The 22770-nt window shown below is 43.4% G+C and overlaps 2 protein-coding genes across 5 annotated transcripts; one reads left to right on the top strand and one right to left on the bottom strand.

The window, feature by feature from the left end:
- Positions 1-1410: 1410 nt before the first annotated feature.
- Positions 1411-18392, bottom strand: aspg (asparaginase homolog (S. cerevisiae)). Of its 4 annotated transcripts, none has more exons than XM_053845187.1 (18): positions 18304-18392; positions 14992-15317; positions 13303-13429; positions 10788-10899; positions 10476-10601; positions 10104-10187; positions 9448-9574; positions 9262-9374; positions 8068-8253; positions 7891-8004; positions 7238-7357; positions 6517-6612; positions 6270-6433; positions 4036-4122; positions 3534-3633; positions 3394-3459; positions 3261-3314; positions 1411-2237 (listed from the first exon to the last, which is right to left on the bottom strand). In XM_053845187.1, exons 2-18 carry the CDS (start codon positions 15239-15241, stop codon positions 2196-2198), a joined length of 1968 nt encoding a protein of 655 aa, XP_053701162.1. In that variant the 5' UTR covers positions 15242-15317; positions 18304-18392; the 3' UTR covers positions 1411-2195. The 4 variants fall into 4 exon arrangements, with proteins under 4 accessions (XP_053701162.1, XP_053701164.1, XP_053701165.1 ...); XM_053845189.1 differs by having other exon boundaries at positions 1411-2239; positions 3266-3314; XM_053845190.1 differs by lacking the exon at positions 3261-3314 and having other exon boundaries at positions 18304-18391.
- arf6b (ADP-ribosylation factor 6b) lies at positions 17929-20046 on the top strand. Its single transcript, XM_053845191.1, has 2 exons — positions 17929-18113; positions 18330-20046. The coding sequence occupies exon 2, from the start codon at positions 18754-18756 to the stop codon at positions 19279-19281; it is 528 nt and encodes a 175-aa protein (XP_053701166.1). The 5' UTR covers positions 17929-18113; positions 18330-18753; the 3' UTR covers positions 19282-20046.
- The last annotated feature ends 2724 nt before the right edge of the window (positions 20047-22770 follow it).

Here is a 22770-nt window from a genome sequence, read left to right as displayed (position 1 = left end):
GCGCTGCTTTAAATCCGTCTTGTGCTCCAGCTGGGGACCAGCGAGGGAAGCCTTGGCTCCTGACCTGCGAGTCCTCACCTTAGAGTCGCTCTGCTCCTGGTGTCTGCTGCTGCTGCCGCTGCTGCCGCCGCCTGCCGTCTCACTGCTTCTCTGGCTCGCCCCGGCTCCTTATATCCGTTTGTTGCGGGCTCGGTTCCTACAAGCCTCTCATTGACGCAGGAATGAGGCCCATGCTGGTCGGACCGGACGAGCCGGGTTCCAGCAGCACCTCCACGGGCAGCCGCCCTCCATGAGGAGATAGTAGAAGACCTGCTGGGCAAGTGGCCCATTCACGTGGACCAGAGGACCTGCATTCACACACAAGTCCGATTCAATTGATTTAACCCCACGTGATGACAGCAGACCTGCTTTATCATCCCAATACGTGTCAATCTTCCTACAAAATTCTGTTTTATTCTCCTTGTTTTTCTCATATTGTTGTGTTCAATCTCTTGATATTCACTTCATATTTGATACCTATATTATACATATATACATACATATATATATACCCAAATGTATTATCTACATACAATGTTTAGTGTTTTATTTATTTATGAATCTGCGTCTGTTTGTGTAGCAACCAGCCTGAAGCAAGTCCAGACATGTTGTGTTATCAATGATTAGTGTATTGTGTTTTTATCCCGTCTTTTCGCTCGGTTCATGTTTCTTCTTTTTGTCTCATTACCGTGTGTGTTATGATACATTTCAGTGTTTCAGAGTTTTTGTGAATTGGCTTGCCGTCATGCGATTGCTTTTCTGTCTCCTGTTTCGAATAGCTGCACTTGTTTTTCTTGATTCCTATTTCATAGTTTATATCCTTTGCCAACTGTGTTTGTGATACTGTCCCTTCTTTTTCTGCAATATTATATATAATATATAATATGAGATATTATTTCGATGGATTATGTCGTTGCATTGACTGTTTTGCTGAATGTTTTGCAATACTTTATTTTGCTTTTGTGTTATAGTTTAGCTTGAACTGACATTTAAACACTTAACATAGCAATATGTTAAAATTGTGGTTCATTTGAAGAGTTTATTAAAACGGTTGAGTAGCATTCAAGTATGTTGATAAATGAATTATTTTAGAGCCACAAAAGTTTAGTACTGTAAATTTTGAAAGCATATTTTTTGAAATATTTGGTTTAATAAACAAGTTCACAAAAATGTTTAGTACGAGATTAGAACAGAAGATACAATACTAACACTAGTATTTTAAATAGAAATTATTTGGTAGTTACTTAACAATTTTAAAATTGTAGCAAAGGAAAAGCAGGAAAGAGTATTCACTTCATAGCGGAAAGTAAGAGCAGAACCAGACTGGGGTTCTTCGGCCCCAAAGTAGGAACCACACATGATCATCGGAGAAGAAAATAGTTTTATTAAAACACAAACATTTCCATCTGAAACAACACAAACCGCAGCATGACCCTTTGAGGTTTGTAAATAAAGTTTGTGACCATTCAAAGATTGACTCAGTGAAACTTTATTGTTTCCTCGTTTCACTGCAGCTCGGAGAAATGCCACTCTTCCGGCTCGACGGCCACAAACAGGCCGGACCAGTGCGAGTCAGACCCGACTGGACGGATAAGGACTCACAACCACAGATCAGATAGCCATGAATGAGTCTGACAGCTGGCGATCACGGCTGTGCTGATATTGTTCCAGTTTTTCTTAGTCATATTTTCATCAATGGTTTGCTTTGCTTCTGGTTTATTGTGTGCTTTGTCTTATTATTACTTATTATTCACCACATTATCTTACAGCTTGAGCCGTGATGTTGTTTTGTGACGGGTCAGTGTGTTTTTCAGAAGCAGCAACAGCATATATCAGTGCAAACAGCATTAACATCGAGCAAAAGTTCAAAACAATAACACCTTCATATAGTCCTCACACTGTCATGTCACTAACAGCTTTGTACTTTTGAATCTCCAGTATCAGACGTTTTTCAGACAAGAGTTTTTAGCTTTACATTGACTGGAGAGTGAAACTCTGTGCATCGCCTGGTTCCCTTATTGACCATGTGACAGTTCACATGCTTAAACATTGTGCTGAAGTAAACACTGCATGTGTCCCGCGACATTCATGGTGAGTAAAAAAATGAAAAATAATAATAACAGGTGGACGGAAGAGGCTCCTGCGACGGCTCCGGCTCACATTCCTGAGGGAGCAGCGGTGAACTCGATCACGCCGCTCTGAAAGATGGAAGCAGGCTGGTTACTGGGGGTGAGCGGTGTTCACCGCTGGCCACACAAACAGGCTTTTATTTTGAAGCCACAAATCTCACTGTTTTTATCTCACTCATACACAGTAAGAGTCCAATCTCCTAAATGTCTGTCTTGAGTTCAGCCAACTCATCACCATCTGATATATAATAATTTCTTAATCTAATTGAAGCAAATCTACAAAACGTTCTGTTACAGTGGCATTTTACAAAGAAGGACAAGTAAAGCTAGTTTTGGTTGAAACTGTAAAGTAGCCGTGAAATTTCCGCCACTGTGTTCAAGTGAAGAGACGTCCTCTTGAGCAGAGCAAAGGCCTGCGAGGACCGGCTTGAGAGGCCTGCTCTGCAGTGGCACTTGTGTATCGCTGATATTAAATAAATACATACATATAAAAACAGTGAGGCAGTCGGTTTCAAAATAGGCAGCACACAGACACAGCAACAACCCACACCAAAGTCTCCTTTGTCGGGGAAACACATGAGCCGCCACGAAACATGAAGGAAAAGTTCAGCACAGATGGGCATATCTTCCTTTCACTGGGTGGATTTAGACTGGAAGCACTAGAGAAAATTATGCATTTTCAACGCAAATTTAAGTCAAAGCAAGTTCTAAATAAACTCTTAAAGTAAGTAAGGAAGAGCCGAATTTAATTATTTAGTTATTTAATATATGAGAAAAGATTTTTTTTATTATTATTAATTTAGAATGGATGACAATAAAGTAATGAAGAGAGATAATGTAATAATGTAGAGAATTAAAAACAAGGAAACTATCAATATAAAAAAGAAAGTTAGACGTAAATCTTTATTTAAATAGATTTAGTAAATAAAAACGAGAGTTTCTTTCTCAGGCTTTAAACATTCAAACGGCACAAGTGAGCTCATTTCCCCTTTGGTGTGGGAGCAGAGCATGAAGGGACTGGAGCCTGAGCTGATGGAGGACAGACACGCGGAGACAGACAGGGTCATGCCGACAGTAACACACGTCTTTTACCTCATCATCATCATCATCATACTCATCAAACTCATTTATTTCACCAAAAGCAGACTGGAAGTGAAGAGAGTCGAGAGGACACGTTAAGAGCTTCAAGGTCTGGGGGCGTCAGGGAGGCTCACGTTGCGCTCACCTGAGTTTTCTTGCTGGCAGCCTGAAGCAGAAAGGCCTCCACCTCCGTCTGTCCCACAGCGTGAGCCTGCAGGGGGGCGGAGGGCAGCTTTAGGGGCAACTGAAGACGTGCGAGCCAGCACAATAGCTCCTGAGACTCACCACTTGGATGGCCGTCTGTCCGTCGTAACCCGGTTTGTTCAGGTCTGCTCCAGCCAGACACCATATCTCCAAACCCTCCAGGTCCCCACTGGCCGCCAAGCTAACACACACACACACACACACACACACACACACACGTGTCTTAGGTGACTTCAATGACCAGATTTAAGACTTATATCAGCGTTGTAATGAAAGCTCTGATCTAGACTAGTGAACTCATGATGACGAGGGTGAGGAGAGATCATGTAAGAACCATCACAGGAGCCATCGCTCCGTCTGCCATCTGCGTCTCTTATCAGACTGCACTGTTCCAAGATGGATGACAAGCTTGTGTCACAAAAACTGATGATGCAGGCGAGAGCCGGCGCAATGCTGCCGGGGAGCATTCCTGCCGCTTGTGTAACAGCGGGGCGACTGGTTGATCCTGTGTCAGCTATGAAGGAGGGGTCACCGCGCGCCACATATTTCTCACTATACACAGACAAATTCAAACCTTGCTCACCTGCAGAGTTCAGTTCCGGCCTCGTCCAGCTCATCCCTGGAGAAGTGGGCTCCGGTTTTCCTCAGCAGCTTCACCACCTCCCTGTGTCTGGAGAGTACACGAGATATGAAGTTTTCCTGATCGCATCCTCCTGCAGGTTCCATTGAGACCGGCGACTGAACCAAGCACTGCTCGGTCAGTTCCAGTGATGCAAGCCTTTCTTTAAATAAGTATCTGACTCAGTCATGATGCTACTAGTGAACATAAGACGAGCAACATTAGTCATCGGTTTGCAGATGAGCGTGAGATTTCTAGGAGACTGGGTTAGGTTTCCAGCACCGAGTTGAACTTCGACACCATGTGACCATCTGCTCCGTGCTGTGTGTGAGGGTGACGCTGCTGAAAAGACATGGGAACTCATCAGTAAGAACTCAAAAGCTAGTGATGATAGCTACTTTGATTCATGTGGCAAGATACAATACACTCATGGGTCAAGACATAACATACTGTGTACCTCACAATAATACATTATGGATTTCAGTACCCAAGTCATGACATGAGGCATGAGTTGCTAGCACGAAACACAGGGTGAAATGTGGTAAACAGTTGAGACCTTCTGCACTTAAGGGCTTGCCACCATATGCAACTTGGAATGGGCTCAGGTGAGACGTGTACTTGAGCAAATCGATAGGTTGGAGCACGTGTGCCACCACACATGGCTCCAGATACAGGTCCACCCAGGCAGGACGCACTGTGTATTTCGTGCTGCACCTTCTGAGGCCTCTACATTGACATTGGTTTAATGTGTTGCTCGCGCCATGGGCTCCAGTGGTCAGAGAGAGGCACCATATGTGTCAGACCAATGACACTGATGCCCAGCAGAGGCAGTGCAATTCAAAGCTCCATCAGAGAGAGAGATTATTTCGGGAGAGTACCAACGACAAATAAGTCATTGTGAGTGTCACTGCGTGGGCGACAGTGGGTGGCATGGCCTGTTGGAACATGCCCTGGAGCCGCTCTATCTGTAGTCACCAGCTGTGGAAACACTAAATGAACCCAGTCAGAGACTGAGATGAGAATCACAGCTCTTCCTGCTACGTGGTCATCGAAATCATTCCAGCAATTCTTTTGTCGGTTTAGTGGTTTTAAGAATCTCTTCCTGTATTTGTAAGCAGGTGTCTTAAATCTGTGAAACTGGGAGCCGACTGGAAGGGCCGGTTCCGAGGACGCTCCCCATGATGGTGCCTCACCCCTCCCCGCTCCTCTCGCTGCCACTCCTTATAAGGGCACAAGATAAAGTGCCGATTGATTCCAGCGAGTCGGAAATGATGGCATCCCGTTGAGCGGCTCCAGACTCTGGTTCTGTGACTTTGCACTGTGTTCTTGAATTCATTTGTGGGGCAGGACAGGTATGTGCGCGGCGACAAGTGGCGGCTGCGTCTCGGGCTGCCACGCACCAGACACGTCTGCACACGCAGTGGCGACCGTTGGACTTGGAAAAAAACAGTCATCAGGCACGACTCCCAGTCACGAGGTTTCAAACCCGCAGGCCGAGTGCCACCTTTACATTAAAGCCACGTCCAGAGCTGACGAAATGAACGACATTTTTTAAAACAGATTAGACTAATTGGTCTCTAATTAGACGCTTCCGGTTTCATGCTCCTTGTTACGAGCTGCTCATGAGAACATGAGTGAATGTGAAGGAGCTGAAAGTGATTCTTGCATCCAGGTCATCACAGATTCTAACACTTTAACACACGTTAACAACCAAATAACAGCAGCGAGTCCCCCTCTGGCCATCAAGGGAACTGCACAGGAGGTGAGCTGCACATCAACTAGTAGGGTCACCCGTCACTCACCCCCCTTCCACTCTTGTGGTAACTCACAAAAATCATGTTGTTGGTATCCCAAAAAGAAAAACCATAGCCCCTCATCATTTTTCATAACATAGAAGGTAGACGCCATGTTTGTTATGATAGAGAAGCAGAACATTATTCCCACTGCTTGACACCTCCAGGAGGTTTTAATCTGAAGAAATACATTGAAGTACAACATAACCAAATGTCAAACATCTGTTAGGACCATCAAACTCAATAGCCGTAGTCGTACAACAGCTTGTACAGCAGCATTTCAGCTCACATCACCACTTTTATGACAGAGGGTCGACCACCCACTTCAGACTAGCTGCTCACACTTTTGTCAGCGACTGTTCTTCTGTAAAAACAAAGGCGCCGTTGCTAGATAAAGGCTCTTACCTGAATCGTACGGCATTGTACAGCGGTGTGTCTCTGTACCGATCCTTGGCGTAGACTGTTGCACCGTGACTCAGCAGGTACTGCACCACCTTCAGATGACCCTCGCACGCAGCTACGTGGAGCGGCGTCCGACCATCGTAGTCACCAAGGCACAAGTTACTACCCTGCACCACAGGGAAAGTCACACCACAGCCACCGACAACTCACAACAGTGCAGGGTTTACTTGTGACCAAGAGCTTCTCTCACCATTTCCTTCAGAGCTTCCAAGGCTTCGATGTCGCCGATCTTTGCTGCAGCGCAGGCCAGCGGTGGAGTCAGAGCATCGCGGATGGCTTCCAACTCCTGATGACATCATCAAGAAGTTAAACCTCTATCAACACAATCTTTTTCGTCGGGCAACGCTGACGTCTTCGCTGACACATGGCAGTACGTACAGAACAGTGGACGACAGCGCAGCAGCTTAATGATCGAGCAGGTTTTAATTTATTGTGGCAAAGGCATTAGTTCCATGATACAATCACACGAAAGGCAAAACAGATAACAAATCAAAAAACGTTGTTAGTATCAAATATTGATTGTGATTTTTGTTAAACAACAAATTGAAATAGTCACCTTAGAATTCACTAGTCCTTGACATGGACAAGTGACTAATTGTAAATGAAAATAAAAATGACTATTAAATCAAGGTTGAAGGGGTGAATTATAAACAAAATGGAAGACACATTTTAACAAACAACACAATAAGAAGAAGCAATTATAACATTTTATTCAGATTGCATGTTCTTCATTATTACTCACCTTTCGTTACCATCACTAACAATTCAGCCTGAAAATTATAATTGATATAAGTAAAGAAAAAGAATAAATAAATGATATTATTTCTTTAGAGAATGGCGATTAAGTGTGTACTGATTTGTAAAAAAAAAAAAAGGTTACTTAAGGTCACTTAAAACTGTGTTTTTTTCACCTCTTTGCAGCTGATGCTGAGCGACTTGGCAATGACTTGGATGAAGCGACTGTCGCTCAGATTTAGCTTGGCTCCTGCGTTGTCCACGTTCATCTCTCCTCGCAGGTTCTGGGCCATCATCTGCACGTCAAGCAAACAGTCTCAAAGTGGTGTCTAAACAACTTCACCATAACTTGAAAAACCCCCAGGATGAACAGGAATGTGTTCGTCTCTTTCAGCAATACTACTTCCTGGTCACATATGGGGAAGCCGTCTTGGACACTCCGACTTGGAAATCCTACATGTAGGGACATAACTAGAGGCACAAGTGGAACGCCCTAAACCCGGTCAACAGTCCAAGCAAGTCACAACTACTTAGCACCTGCCGACCTGCAGTCGAGACACTCAGGTACTCACTCAGAAGGAAGTAGAGTTTCTTAAGAAAAAAAGGGTCTTTTGGGTTAAAGATGAAGGAAGTCATTGTTGTTAAATAAATCTCCCAGGTATTCCTTGATTCAGACTCATTACCTGACGATCAACTTGAGTCACTATCACCTTCACAAATGTCAAGTCTGGAAGTGAGGCTTGTGAGTGCTTTGCCTGAGCAGACATGTATTACAGTGCTTTTAATGTAGCACAGCACAGTCGGAGTCCAAAGCAGAACATGCCAGCACCTTTTTCTTGGCGTCCAATGAGATGTCTTTCTTGGCCAGAACGTAGGAGAGCTTCGAGAGGGCGGCTTCAGAGATCATGTCACCGCCGGCTGTCAGCCCGGCATCGATGAGCACCTGCGACAGACCAGAGAATGGTCAGGTTCAGGCTCTGCTAATAGACCATCGCAGGATACAAACCTTTCCTGTGGCGTAGGACGTGGACACGCTTCCTCTCAGACACTGAGTGCAGTTGATGATGATGACGCCCGAGTCGGTGGCCTTCTTCAGCTCCTCCAGTAAATCTGGGCGCTTGTCCGGAGCGTTCCCGCTGCCGTAGGTCTCCAGCACGACGCCCTGCATCGGTGGCTGCAGGAAGGCCCTCACCTGCAAACACACCGCAGCCTCACTTCACCAAACACTGCAGTCGAAGACCAGTACATTAGTATTCCACTTTCCTCAACACTTTAAAGCGTCTTAAAACCCCATCTGCTGCCGTCGATGCATCGCCGTCGCTGGTTGGCTGGCGTGGCGAGGTTCTACGCCACATCATTAGCCGCGGCATACGACACCAACGACAGTACGGAGGGCGATTAATCTAAAGGTGTTAGTGAGCGTAAAGCGCTGCGGCAGTTACCGGGAACAGTGGGAAGAAGGTGGCACCAGGATTTCTGATGCGCTAAGCGCTCTGACAAGAAAATGTTTGATTATCGGTGACGCTCTCGTGAAAGGCAAGTGCGGGACCGTGGCGCGTAAAAGCAGTGAAAGGTAATAACAAAGTCTTTGATCGGCGGGTGGAGCGGCGAGAGCAGATTGAGACTGTAAAGTCGCTCTCCTGAGGGGGTGCGGCTACAGTATCCGTGCCAGGGGCCCCCCTCTCTTTATGCGGTGATTGGTCACGGGTCATAACTCGGCTCATCTTTCTCCGGGCTGAGCTTTGATGGCAGTTTACATGACGGGTGAAGTAATGGACGACTTGTAATAGCACAATTAAATTAAAGGTAACTTTGTTTTATAGCTGTTGGCCAGAGCAGAAACTCTTCTGGACAATGCTGACTTCATCCTGTTATAAATACAGCTATTGTTTAGTAACCTGATAACAAGGGTGCAAAAGTAGTATTCATATTTTCCTTCTGGCAATATGAGGCTCAACCATGAAAATATTAAATAATAAACTGCACAAATACATTTTAATAATAACAAATATTAAGGAAGGCTTGTAAGGAAAAATATGTTTTATTCTTTTTTTTTAAATACATCCTTGACATCAAATGAAGATAAAATATTTAGGACATTTCATTCAAACTATTATTTTTTAAGCTATACAAATGTTGTTGTGCCACCTGTGTATCACCATAGCTCACGCTCTCAGGTCAGCAGAGAGTGTCAACTCACGGTCGCAGCAGTGATTCCGGGAAAAAGCCGCAGCAGTCCGACGTTCCTGTTCAGCTCGGTGCTGACCTGGAACTTTGCTGTGGTGTTTGCTCTCCACACCGTGTCCCAGTTAACTAGGGCAGAAGAGAAGACTTGTCAAGAGAGACTACGAGCGACTACTTTAAGGGATTCTGCCGCAGGTCTCACTCATAATGTCGACTTCAGCTGTGGCCAGGGGAGCCAGGTTTGGCGAGGAGAAGGCGTTGAAGCTGCCGGCATCCACTTTGGTCACTCGGTTTCCTCTGTAGAGTTTATTGTAGAAGTACAAGCACACCTGCCAAGACATTAGGGGACTTTTGCATCAGGATGAACAACACTGTCATCATGAAGTAAATAACATCTAAATTAAAAATGTAAAATCAGGCAAAAACTTGACACCTGTCCCTGGTTTTTGTTCATTGTCAATGCTTAATATTTCTAACGTGTGAAATGCAATTTAATCCTATAAATGTATTTACATGATACTACCCTTTATTACACATTATTTTAATACAATAACATGTTTATACAATTTTCTAAAAAGGCAAAAAAAAGCAAAACAAATATGAAATAAAACCGAGGTAGGATAAATACAAATACCAAAATACAGAATTTTAATTACCTAACTCTATAAATGGGACAGCGAAAGAAAATCTAGTTCAATGAAAATATTATTTTATCAACATCCAAAATAATATTATTAACAATAACAATAATATTAAGTTCAAATCTTGATAAGAAATTAACAAATAAATGAAAACAAAATATAAAAATCTTCGTACAACAATACAAGAGAAAAGACCAGAGCTAGTGCTTCTTCTCACCTCCGGAATGACAAACTGCCCAGCGATCAACAGCGCCCCCAGTAGGTTATCTCTGCCGTCGTTCCTCATCTCATAAATCGGCACCTGCAGAGATTAAAATATGATAAAACTCAAGTCTAACCTGATCGACAGCAGACAACATGCCAGGTGGAGTTCACAGTCTGAGACTCATTGAGAGAAGTTCGACTTGTTAAGAGCGACTAAATAAATCACTTTTACACCGGATCGTGTTGAAGTCACACGCTGAAAAGCTGGAATTTCCTACAGCCCTGTCAGGCTTTGACAGCATCGTCCCAGTCCAGAGTCTCTCATACCTGGTGTGAATTTCTGTCCCTCAAAACTTGAAGTGTAGGACGGGAATCTCCTTCTCACCTGGGAGCCTGTTAGGATGATAGGTTTTCCCAGATGCTCACACATGAAGGACAGAGCGGCGGCCGTGTACGCCATCGTGTCGGTACCATGGAGGATCACGAACCCGTCGTAGTTCTCATAGTTTTTCTGCATGAGACAAGGAGCTTTTTTCATCATCATTTATTCTAAGTTCAAATATCCCCATTGTGGGAAGATTAACGGATATCTTCTATATCATGTTAATTCCATACCTTAAAATGAACCCTACATCTCTTCATCAAATGTACACAACACAACACAACACTACTACTATGACTAGCATGAGCTAATGACCTCGATGTCCTTCCCGATGCGCCCCCAGTCGTCCGTGGTCATGTTAGAGGAGTCCAGCAGAGGGTTGTACTCCAGAATAGTGTAGACGATCCTCTTGTTCTCTTTGCTCAAGCTAGAAGACATCATTCATACACAGTCAGCATCACAAATATGACAGCACAGGCGTAATAAACATCATCTGCAGCGTTTATGTTAGCTCAATCCATAAAAGCATGGTTAAACAAACATTTGTATTGTTTGACTGAGAGGGCTTCCTGGCAGAGAAGCGAGCATCAGTGCAGGTTTCAACTTTTAAGACGGCCACTGGGATCCCTAAAATCCATCTTTATGAAGCGAGACAAACTCCATTTAGCCGAGCCGTCTGTCTCAGCAGCGGGGAGCCAAAACCTGTTTCACACAGGCGCCAGAGCCCCATTTTATACTTCCTTACATCACAGATTCTGAGCCTGAGGTGGTTCACTCCGGGAGTTTGGATCAGGTCCGGCCGTGCACCTCTACATATTAATGTGGCCTTAACTCCGGCGTCACGCTGACTCATCATATAAAGCCGCAAGCTTTGGTGCCTAATCTCCCCTCTTATAAACGACCCCCAACATTAGCATGGGTCTGTTTGAAAGCACAGTGGATCTGAGGTGAATGCAGCAGCAGGGAGAAGAGAGGAGGAGGGCTGGAGCATCCAACAAGGGTTGTCACATGAGGGACAGCATGTCAATAGATACATCAATGAGTATTATACTAAAATAAAGACGAGTCATACTGCAACACAAAACGTTTTTTAGTTTTTCTCTGTAGACACATCTTACTTTGAATAGTACAAAGGTCATAATTTAGTTATGATGGCATAAATACGGCGAAACAGCTACTAGTTTTATCATCATCATATTGCGCCCCTACTTCACCAAACTGTGGTGGGTTACATTGTGATTAAATATTCCCCATATTAAGAGAGAGAACTCATTATTCCACTTAATTCAATGAAACAGAATAATGTAGAACTTCTTGGCGAGATTGTGTTTCAGTTTGTCTTTTTCTTACCTAATTATAACAACAATAGTCCAGTCAGATTAAACTGACCATGAGCTTTCATTTTGAAAACAGGAATATCATTTAGAAATGAGGCATTGACCCGTACAAATTGATTATTTTTAAATATTCAAAACCTCTTATCCTGTCATTGGAGTCACAGGGCAGAAAACAGGATTAATAGCTATGAATGGATTATGGTAAATAGCGATGAAATCCTGTGGTGCCCGCTTTTAGAACCACATGACTAAAACCCTAAATCAAACCACTAATTCAGTGTTAAGAAGTGAGAATGCAGCAGCACATGACTTTAGACTTGTCAGTTGAAGAATAGGCAAAAAGATCTGACCAAAATGCAGTAAACAAATCAGATCCAATGCGTTAGAATATTTTAAAACTCTGGTGTGGACTAGTGCTGTGCAGCATGCAACAGACTCCCTCTCGAGGGCAGCACTCGCAGGCCACGTGCAGGGCAACACAAAACTACTGCACCCGTGAAATAGCTGGCCAGAATGAGGAGTTGGTTTCCTGTCAGAAAAATAGAAGTGGTTGAGATGCTCTTCAGTCTCACAATGACGATTCAAGAATCAGATTGACTGAGAAACTCCCAGCATTGTTGATTCACATTCGTGGTGGTCTCACATCTCACCACATGTCCCGGTTCTGCTCTAGTGCTTTGCTTCGTTCCTAATTTTTTTTATTTACTGAGAGTGGAGTTGATGAACTAGCATCATCAGGGTTTGCACAAAAGCCTTGTAAAATGGCAGCAACAGGGGTCCAAAGATGGGGTGAGGAGGCATAAATAAATATTACAATGAAAATAATAATAATACAAATTAAAGGAAAGGTGTTAAAATACAAAAAATGAAATTAGTCTTTAACTCGCAAATTATATTGACTATCAAAATAATTTTAAAAAATGCGACAGAATAAAAAAAGGAAAATTAAGATAAAGGAAGTGCAGATGATTAAGGAGTAGTTAAGAAGTAAAGGAAGTAAATAAAATTATTTTCTTGGGAGGCTTTTCTTTTATTATTGTTAATAGATCACTTGCACATTCGCCTGAACATGGGAAAATACGGAGAGCCATGAGGGGTAGAAGACACCCAACATTAGTGAAAAAGATGCTGAAACATAACAAATGGTGACATTTTATCAGGGAATATGAGTATATGAAGATTCTAGAAATCTATGTCTGAATTTCAAAAGCCTTTTTGGTCAAATTGGAATCTGTTTTAGCAAGAGTGAGGATAAAAAAGCGACTTTGAGGATTAACACCAGGGTTTTGACCATTTCAATTAAATGAGAAGTGTCTCATTGTCATTCAGAACATGTTCGTGTTTAGTGAGGGAATTATACTAGCCACCTTTAACATAGAAATATAAGCAGTGGGCAAACTGTGTTGAATAAAGCATGAGGTTTAGGTCGTGACATCTATGAGCCTCTTGCTAATAGGGCAGAATTAAACTGGTGTGAATTTGTGTGGACTTACGGCAGGACCAGCGTATTCGTGGACCCGTAGTAGTCGTAGAGGCTGGTCTGCTCTGCGTACATCTCATCGTGGAGTATGGGCAGCTTCCGAAGGCTGTTCACGAAGGCATTCGCTTTTGGAGCCAGGACTAGGACAGCAAGGCAAAAACATGCGTTAGTGTGTTTCACTTGTGAATCAAACGTACAATCCCTGATTCTCTACTGAGCCCTAGTGGCTGAATATAGCAGGTGTCACTGAGGATCACTCGGGATTCAGACTGGCATTTGTAATAAGAGACGACATGGAGCAGCTGACTTCCATGAGCACAGACATCTGCATGAAGCACACCTTCACATGTAAAGACACTATTATTCATTCAGTGTAATCACATTCACAGTTGTGCAATTATTAACGCCTGCAAAACAATCGTTATAAATAAATTATTTAATAGTATCAAGTTTGTGAGATTAATGAATGAAGAGGTCATACAACTGTGCGTAGAGTACAAGTGTTACACATGTGGGAGTGTGTTTACTAATATCAGGTGTTGGCCAAATGTTTACAGGGTAAACATGTTTGTGAAGTCAACCTTTTTACACTTTAAATGTGTATTAGAAAACAGACGTAGTACATCATGCGGTTACAATGAATATGCAGCAGAGAGCTTAGAGTTTTTAGATGAATAATTTGTATGTGCAGCTTCACATGTCAAGTGTGTCAGCTGGAACTTTAATGCTATGTTTGTACCACGATATGATGTTTTAGTACTATAGCTAATGCCAAGAAGAGTTTCCCAGATTATGGTCAAATGTGGTGTTTTCACTGGACCTTTGAGTGTTATCCCTCCAGGTTACCTAATAGGTCAAGTCAACATCTAGTTATTCATTGAGAGACTCTGGGTGGTTGTTTTCCAGCAGAGCTCAGAAGTGACCCTCCGTTGTTACATCAAAAAAAAAAAAAACGCAACTCAGACAGGAACTGGAGAGACTTCTGCCAAGCAGCTCCATTGAGCCGTTTATCAATTTATTTAGTTACCCCTTTTAGCATTTGAAATATCATTGAAGAAACCATGCAGACAAGACGCGGACACGCAGCGTCTACACTCTCAAAATGTTATTATCAGCTCCCTGTTCCATCATCAGTATTGCCTTCAAATTTCAGAGCGATATAATAATCAGAATCTCACACACAAATGTGCTCAGAACTTTTCTGATTTTGCAATAATAGAAATTTAAAAATCAAAGGGTTTGAGTTTAAACGTTTTTCTTTGCAATACCATGCGGTATCACATAGCTATAGAATTTTTACTTATTGAGGGAGCAGTACTACATTTAGCCCTCATTCATTCACAGGCTGCTGTTTAATTTGAAATGCGTAGATTAAAAAGTTGTAATCCCTAAGACACAGGAAATAGTCTAGATTTAAATACTCTTATTTAAATACTAAATGTCACTTTACAGGCAGTATACCAACATGTTTAATGTAACATGGTGACGTGCGAAAACCGTTGTGTCATTTTAAGGACTATTTCTTTGTGCGGCAGGGCGGATGGATATGTTTGTGTTGCGTAGTTAAGCGGTTTGTGTCCGACTATTTAGGGACGCACGTGCGCGCTGTCGTCACGCAGGTCTCCTTACATTCATTCAAAAAGAAAAACAAGCAATAAATAAACCCGCGACTCCCTCAGTGACTCCCTCACTGGACCGGTACCGTTATCGTGGAGCGTCATGCCGATGGTGCCGCCGGTGTTGATGACCAGGACCCGGGCTTCGGTGGCGCAAGGTGAAGAAGTGCTCGGCGCCAGGGAGTCCAGCGAGTTGCTGCTCGAAAGCTTCCTCCTTCGGCATGGGTGCAACTGAGAAGGTCGGGGCGGTGACACTTCGTTGGTCTCCACCAGGTCCAGCGTGTGGTGGGACAGAGCCCGAGCCAGCGACGTGAGGTTGGAGCTGGAGTCCGCCATGACGCCGTCGCGGCTCCTTTACGTATGTGATGAGGAGCAGAGCTCGAGCGTCCTGAGGAGCAGCGCTGTCACGTGACTGAGGAGCACACAGCGGGACACATGGTCGCGAATTTAACATCGCCTCTGTTTTAGTTCTCGATAAAAAAAAAAAGCTCTTGAACCGAAACCAGTCTACTAATAGTAGATTGTAACAGTAACTAAGCTTGGACGTACTTTGAGTGTTTAGTAAACCTTATTGCTATGACAGTGCTTTGATCTATTACATCTTTATAAGTGGTTGAGCAAACTGACAGTGATTCAAAGACTGTGGGTCTTCACAAAAAAAAAAAAAACAGAAATGTAACCCAAAATTATTTGCACTGTTTTATAAAATTAAGCTAGGACTTACACGTAACGCCCATTTTCAAATACTTTTCTATATAAAATGTTATATATGAACTACTTCATCAGATGTTTTGCACTATATTATTCTTCAGTTAAACATTAATGTTTTTGGCTTTTCCCGCCTCTCAGTGTTAGATAATCTGATGACCACTTGATCCACTTGATACTAAGGGTAAAGTATGTAAAGTAAAATGCGAAACAGAATGACCCTAAATCTGATGTCATTTCATTGCTAGTGAGGAGTGATCATTTATAAATGAGTTTAAACTTTTTGGGGGAACAGATCTGAACCAAAAGGCAATTCTCATCATCACTATATATATATCACTACATTTCCACCCTTGTTCATTCATTTCATTTCATTTTAGTTTATTTTATTTTTATAAACAGCCTCCAGCTTCCTTTTAATCCGAACATCTCAAAGGATTTTACACAGCTTTATTGTACAGTGCTTGAACAATTCAATTCCAATCCATTACACTTGGACTTGAACCTTGTACGTTAGATGTCCCATGCTGTGGTCGCACACATGGCCCTCTAGCTCTGGGTAAAATTCCACGAGAGAAAGTCCTCGTAAGTCAAAGTACAAAATGCCTTGATGACCCAACATTAAAAAGATTCATGTTGGGACGTCAAATGTATACTGATTGCATCAGCCTCCTCTGAGTCACTGGTGTTTGGAGATGTTTCTACAGAGGTTCCCGGACAACTTGGGTGTTCCCAGAAAACTGCTGTGTATGAGAACATGCAGGGTCACTAATCTCCTTGATGGTTGTGTGGAGGATCTGATGGAGAGAATGATCAGGTCGCTTGTTTTCAACCGCTCATGTTCTGAATGAAGGAATTGTGACTCAACATCTCTGACATCATAAACCAAAGTTTACAACGCTGCGCTGCACCGCGAGCATGGCAGTTAGGTGCACTTTATTTGGAACTGAACCTACTTCCTGTTATGATGGACATTTGTGATTAGTGGTTTGTTTTGCAACATGGAACTCTTTTGGATTTGTACTGGAGCTCTAATGTGTCACTGGAGGTTTCAACATATTCACGTCCCCTTAATAAAAACCAAGCTTAATAAGCAGATCAGTTGTTCTGTTGGGTGTAGAACATTCAAATAGGTCAGGTGGGGCGTGTGTTTAAGTTGTTGAGCGTGTTTGTTGGCAGCGCTTAATCTCATTAATAACGCTCTGACTCAAACCTTTTCATTCCAGATCCTGCTGAAGGCCAGTCTTCACGGCATTGAAAAGATGAGCGTTGAATCTCTTAAATATGTTAAATGTACAATGAATTGTACACGTCTAAAAGGAAACTAGGATGACGCAGCAGCAAAAGTGAGTCATCTTGACAATTAAACTCAAGTAGATCTTAATATGAACCAGTCATTTCATCTGAAAATGTCTCAACATTAAAAGATACAAGGGTTTTCAGTGACCAATGTCTGAACTGGAGCCTCGCAGAAGTGTAGTGGAGGAAAGTACAGACAAATTTAAGCAGATTGCATCATCCTCCTCTGAGTCACTGGCGTCCAGTGATGATGTTAGATTGATTCTTCTGAGGTAAGGGCAGATTGTGGGCCCATGCTGACTTGATCCACAAACTTCATCTTTGTGAAGATCACAGTTTTCATTAATGAGTATGGAAAGAAATGAAGCGGTAGAAAGGGGGGATTTTGATGAAGAATATAGAGGGGATGTATGAAATAATATAGTATTGAAAGTGGCGGTATGCAAAGAAGAGGGTATGAGGACAGATGAACTGTTTTGAAGCCAAAGACAGAAGTAGCAATGTGACTGCAGTGAATTAAAAGGTAGACTGTCACATTCTGAAAACAAATTTAGTTTGACTAACAAGCTTTGGATCGGAATTTGGTCCTTGGTGTGATTGAGTTTGACACCTGCGGTTGAGGAGAAATGTTCATCATAAACACCTCATAAGTTGGAATTCAAAGGAGAAAACTGTAGTGTCCAAGATGAAAGATGGAAGTGACGTTCTAATAATAAATTTTGCCAGCAAAGATAACTGTTTTGAAGTCTTAACAGTGAATCCCTCGAGGCAGATAAAAGTTTTTTTGATTTCGATCAATATTTGATTTGTTGATTCAAAGTTGCTGAGCCAGTACTTGGCTTGTTCAATATCAATAAATACTAGAGACTTATGAATGAACGACTGACTGACTGCGGTTCTTCTTACTGCCACTAGATGGAGGCATCATCAACTATACAGTGGAGTATTTATTGAAATACTCTTTAAATGTATTCGTTCATCTTGTTCGGTATTGATTTAATGCGTCGACCTATACTACCCAGTAGCTCAATGCATCAATTCGTTAAGGTTTTTTGTGATATCGGCTGGACCGAACTGACAGACGGAAGCGGCGGTTGTTGCAGCTCCACACCTTTCCGGTGTAGCAGCGCCGCGGCCAGCTCGACTTCCAGGAGGCAGCCGAGAACTGGTGGATTCATCGCCAGAAGAGGGGCGCACGGAGGTAAACGACTGAGATTCGAATGAACTGCGACATCGAGAGTAGGACGGAGTTATAGTTTAGTCACTGTTGTTCGTTCTCTACGCTCGAATATCTTCAGTTTGCCTCTGCTGGCTCGGTTAGCATGTTAGCTCGGTCTTAGCGTGCTAGCGCTGGTTAGCAGCTGTTGTGGGCAGATTTCAGATTGTCTGACCTCTTTGTCGAATCTGTCTTCTCCAGGGGGACGAGAAGAGGATTATCGTGGTTGAATACAGCCGAGGATCGTGGTGAAGTCGTCCCCTCCAGCACAGAGTGCAGAGGCGTGAAGCTTGACGTGTGAGCTCCGATTGTAACGGATCTTTTCCGGTGAAGAGAACGGGACGCACCCGGTTCCAACAACCGCCATACCTCTCTGAAGGAGTCGATCGCTTTAGTCGCTCCCGTCCAGGGCTTATTTCAAACTTGGACTAAAGTATGAACACCCTGCTGCAGCTGCCTGAATTGTAGGCCTGGACACGGTTGGGAAGAAAAGTTGTATCAACATGAGTGTTGCGCTTCACTGAGTCATGCTGTCGCAGGAAAGTTCATAATTCAACTCAAGTGTCCACCGCCGTGCCGTTTTTGCTTTTTTTTCCCACAAGGTATTTATGCACAAGAGTTCACGATGGGGAAGGTGCTCTCTAAAATCTTCGGGAACAAGGAGATGAGAATATTAATGCTGGGACTGGACGCGGCCGGAAAGACAACAATCCTTTACAAACTCAAACTGGGACAGTCGGTCACCACCATCCCCACCGTGGGCTTCAACGTGGAGACGGTCACCTACAAAAACGTAAAGTTCAACGTCTGGGATGTGGGCGGCCAGGATAAGATCCGCCCCCTGTGGCGGCACTACTACACGGGCACCCAGGGCTTGATTTTTGTGGTGGATTGCGCCGACAGGGATCGCATCGACGAGGCGCGGCAGGAGCTCCACCGCATCATCAACGACCGGGAGATGCGGGATGCCATCATCTTGATATTCGCCAACAAGCAGGACCTCCCGGACGCCATGAAGCCGCACGAGATCCAGGAGAAGCTGGGGTTGACGCGCATCAGGGATAGGAATTGGTACGTCCAGCCCTCCTGTGCCACGACAGGTGACGGACTGTATGAGGGCTTGACATGGCTAACTTCAAACTACAAATCTTAATGATTGGTGGATGACTGTTTTAGGTCAAAGGTATAATAACAAATAACTTCTCGAATGGTTAAGTTGATTATCGCCCCTCCTTTATTTTTAATAGCGCATTTACTCCTCGGCTAATTTATCTCCCGATTGGTTTGGCTGGCTTTCAGGTTGTACTGTGTAGCGTCATCATTATTCACTTGATGAAAATGAAACTCGGTCCATTTGTGACAGCCGCAAAGATCACCGCCAATGCCTGTTATGACTTCTCCTATTTTCTATCTTTTTTTTTTTTATGGTCTTTCTTTAGCAGGCTCTTGTTCTTTTTGTTTAGTTCAACACACAACTGTGATGGAAAGTATTGTTGGTGCCCAGGAGGGAAACATTTCATCAGCATCTGTCTTGAACACGTCTCCGGACAGACCCGTTCTCCGACCCCTCGCGCGGGCTGTAATAGTTGACTGACCATGACGTGTCATTATGCTGATTATTCGACGGACCTCCACAAACTCTGGAACAAGTCGGCGATTAATCTTTCTGAAGGAATGTCGTTCACCTCAGAGCTCTGGCTCTGATCCATCAGTCGATTAGTCTCAGTATTGGGACATTATATGATAGCCTATATCTGTAGCATGAGTACGGAAGTACAGTAAAACCGCCATCCCAGTCCATCTGTTTCACAGTCGGAGGGAGCCACACTTGGAAGACACCTCGGGGTGCTGCTCTTTTCTCCTCCTCAGACTGGGGGAACCATGTACAGACAATGTCATTGTAATGTCTTATTAAAAAAAGTCATTTTAAGTCTTCAGTCTTTGTCTTCTTTGGGATTTTGATGTCGAATGTTGGTTATGTAAAGAATATGAGTGGGACTGGGAAGTGAGAAAAGAGTGGGAAGACCTTGGCACTGCTTTTCACAGCCTTATAGATTTTATAAATATATATATATACATGACATCAGTTATGCTTTTGCCGCATTTCACATTTAGCCGATCACATTTTACCTAGCATTTATCTTCAGGTCAACAAGTAAATGAACAAATTAAAAATGTTAAAATGCAAATGTATGAATTTAAACTGAAACAAATTGGTTTTATAACATCATTTGAAGCAGATCTTGTTTATTTAGGTCAATACAGAAAATATCTCAACAGTTATATTGCTAAAATTGTTGTTTGTTGAAGAAATTCTTCATCTCCATGGTGACGATCCTAAAAGGAGAATCGCTGGACTCTCTCCACAAAAACTTTACAGAGGTTTTACGTCAGCAGAGAATGGCAGCCCGAGGCCTTGGCACTTCTGCCAGTGAAACGATAGCAAACAGGAAGTGGAAGTGCTGCTCTTTATTTTTAGACCCACAACAGAGGCACATGACGGAACCTCACAAGTTCTCCTCACTAGAAACGACCAGCTGAGAAGACACTCTCACGCATCTCCTTTCTCAAGTTCACATGAGGCTTGAACCTGCAACTCTCTGATGCCAACAACCTGCGCACTGACGCCGCTTACTGCACTGAAATATGTCCTCAAAAAAAAGCACACATCAGCATGACAACACTTGTTGATCCCAATCTAAGACTAACTTCCTTCCTCTTTCTGCTTTAGCTAACCTGCCTGAGAAAGCAAAACTGACCCCAGATGAAACCCATTCAATGAGCTCCACTCAGCGCCTCAGACTGGTGCCAGGGCTCTCACATGTCTCAGTTTGTGCCTGTTATCCAGTGTATTCAGTCACCACCTAACTGTAAACATATACAATTCCTGGTCAGCAAGTGCCAGTCAATACTTCAACACTAAGTCCCATACTTGACCAGCAACCTCTGAAGCCGCCATGACAACCAGTATAGCGTGACAAACATACGCCTTTCCGTCCGGTGCAAGCGTTTGTAGAGCCATGAGGCCGGCGCCGCCGGAGAGACCTTGGATATTTGTTCTGTATTTCCATAGGCTTTGTCTGGTGACACACTGACCAGACCAGCTGATGTTACACACACGCACAAACATGAAAGGATCCATTGATGCTGTCCACCTTGTTCAGAGGACATTGATCCGGAAACACACTGCATCTAGTATCTGGTGTTGTGACCTGTAAATCCTGCAAAATTAAATTCATCATCTGATTGAAGAAGGGATGTGGACAATGTAGTTTAAGAGAATAAAGGAGGAACTATCTGCGGTTTTGACCTGAAGCTTCCTATGGGTTTGTGGATTTGAACTTCTGATAGAGGAAACCACCCGCAGGAAGGTGTCACCATATAAGGAACTCAAGTTTACAGTGACAGCTCACGTTCATCAGAAGAAGTCAGGAAATCTGGGTCTGGTTTGAATGTTCATTACAACCACATGGCCGTCACTGCTTTACTGCAGCTACTGTGCCCCCAGGATTGTGTGTGACCTCTGTGAAGATCAAACCTCCGGGTGCTTTCTGTGTTTCTATTTCCTGTGACAGGAAAGGTCGTCGAGTCACGGCAGTTTTTAACAAATAATGAGGAGGAGATCTGACCCTCCGCCGCGGCGACACCGGCAGCAAAGGCGGCCGCACAAGAATGTGTCTGACAGATTTATGAATGTTGGTTTGTTGGTCGCCATGGAGACCAGCGGGGTGGTTTTGTGCCACAAGTTTCCAGCCCATCAGCGGCTCAGAAAGAGCTGGTGACAGTTTTCTTCTGTGGCATCACACGTTTGAGTCTGAATGAAGCGAACAGCGCTGGATAAGCGTTTCACCCGGACCTGAAGCGTTTATTGTTTAACATGCTAAACCTGCTAGCTTCATCTCTGCAACCACAAAAATGACATGGCTTGTAAATCACCATGCGGTATTCCACCGCAACCATCTGGTCATTAGGTAAAGCATCTCAGAAGCCGGATCATTATTGAAGTCTCTTGTTTAAATCCTGGTCAGCTCATTATAGTAGTTCTATTTTTACACCTCAGTGGAGGGAAAAAGGCACATTTCTTGGCCACTTTCTCCCTGGAGAATTGCAGGGTGTCAAAGCGCAGCTGCTCGCGCCCCTGAACTCCTGAGCTTGTTATTCCAGCTGGAACACAGTTGTTTGTTTAAAGCCGGTGGCTCGAATTCTCTATAGTCTGAGTAAGAAACATTGAATTTACTGTAAAACTCACATCTGTAAGGTATGAATCCAGCCCCTCCGAGTCTCTGGTCACTCCAGTGTCAGAGGCAACAGAGGTTAGGTGAGAAAATGAGAGGCCTCAGGCTTGAGTGTGTACATTGGGTGAGTAATGAGGGACTTCGGCCTCTGTGAAACACTAAAAAAAGACAAGATTATGGCTCAGTTCCTTTGTGCCGACGCAGTCTATTATTTCTGAGCCAAGATCTTCACCTTTGAGCTTATTTTAATAGAATAGTTGATGTGACTTATGGCAAAACAATGGTTCAGTCAACATCAGAATATAGTGTTATATTTAGTAAAAACAAAGTAGATTTCTACAAATAAGAGACTGTTATGATAAAAAAAAAAAAGATAAAATCATATGACAATATTGTTACCAAAACAA

This window comes from Synchiropus splendidus, chromosome 16 (genome assembly GCF_027744825.2).
Source record: "Synchiropus splendidus isolate RoL2022-P1 chromosome 16, RoL_Sspl_1.0, whole genome shotgun sequence".
Classification (NCBI taxonomy): domain Eukaryota; kingdom Metazoa; phylum Chordata; class Actinopteri; order Syngnathiformes; family Callionymidae; genus Synchiropus; species Synchiropus splendidus.
Note: the sequence above shows the minus strand (reverse complement) of the source record. Positions and strands in the feature narration are given on the sequence as shown.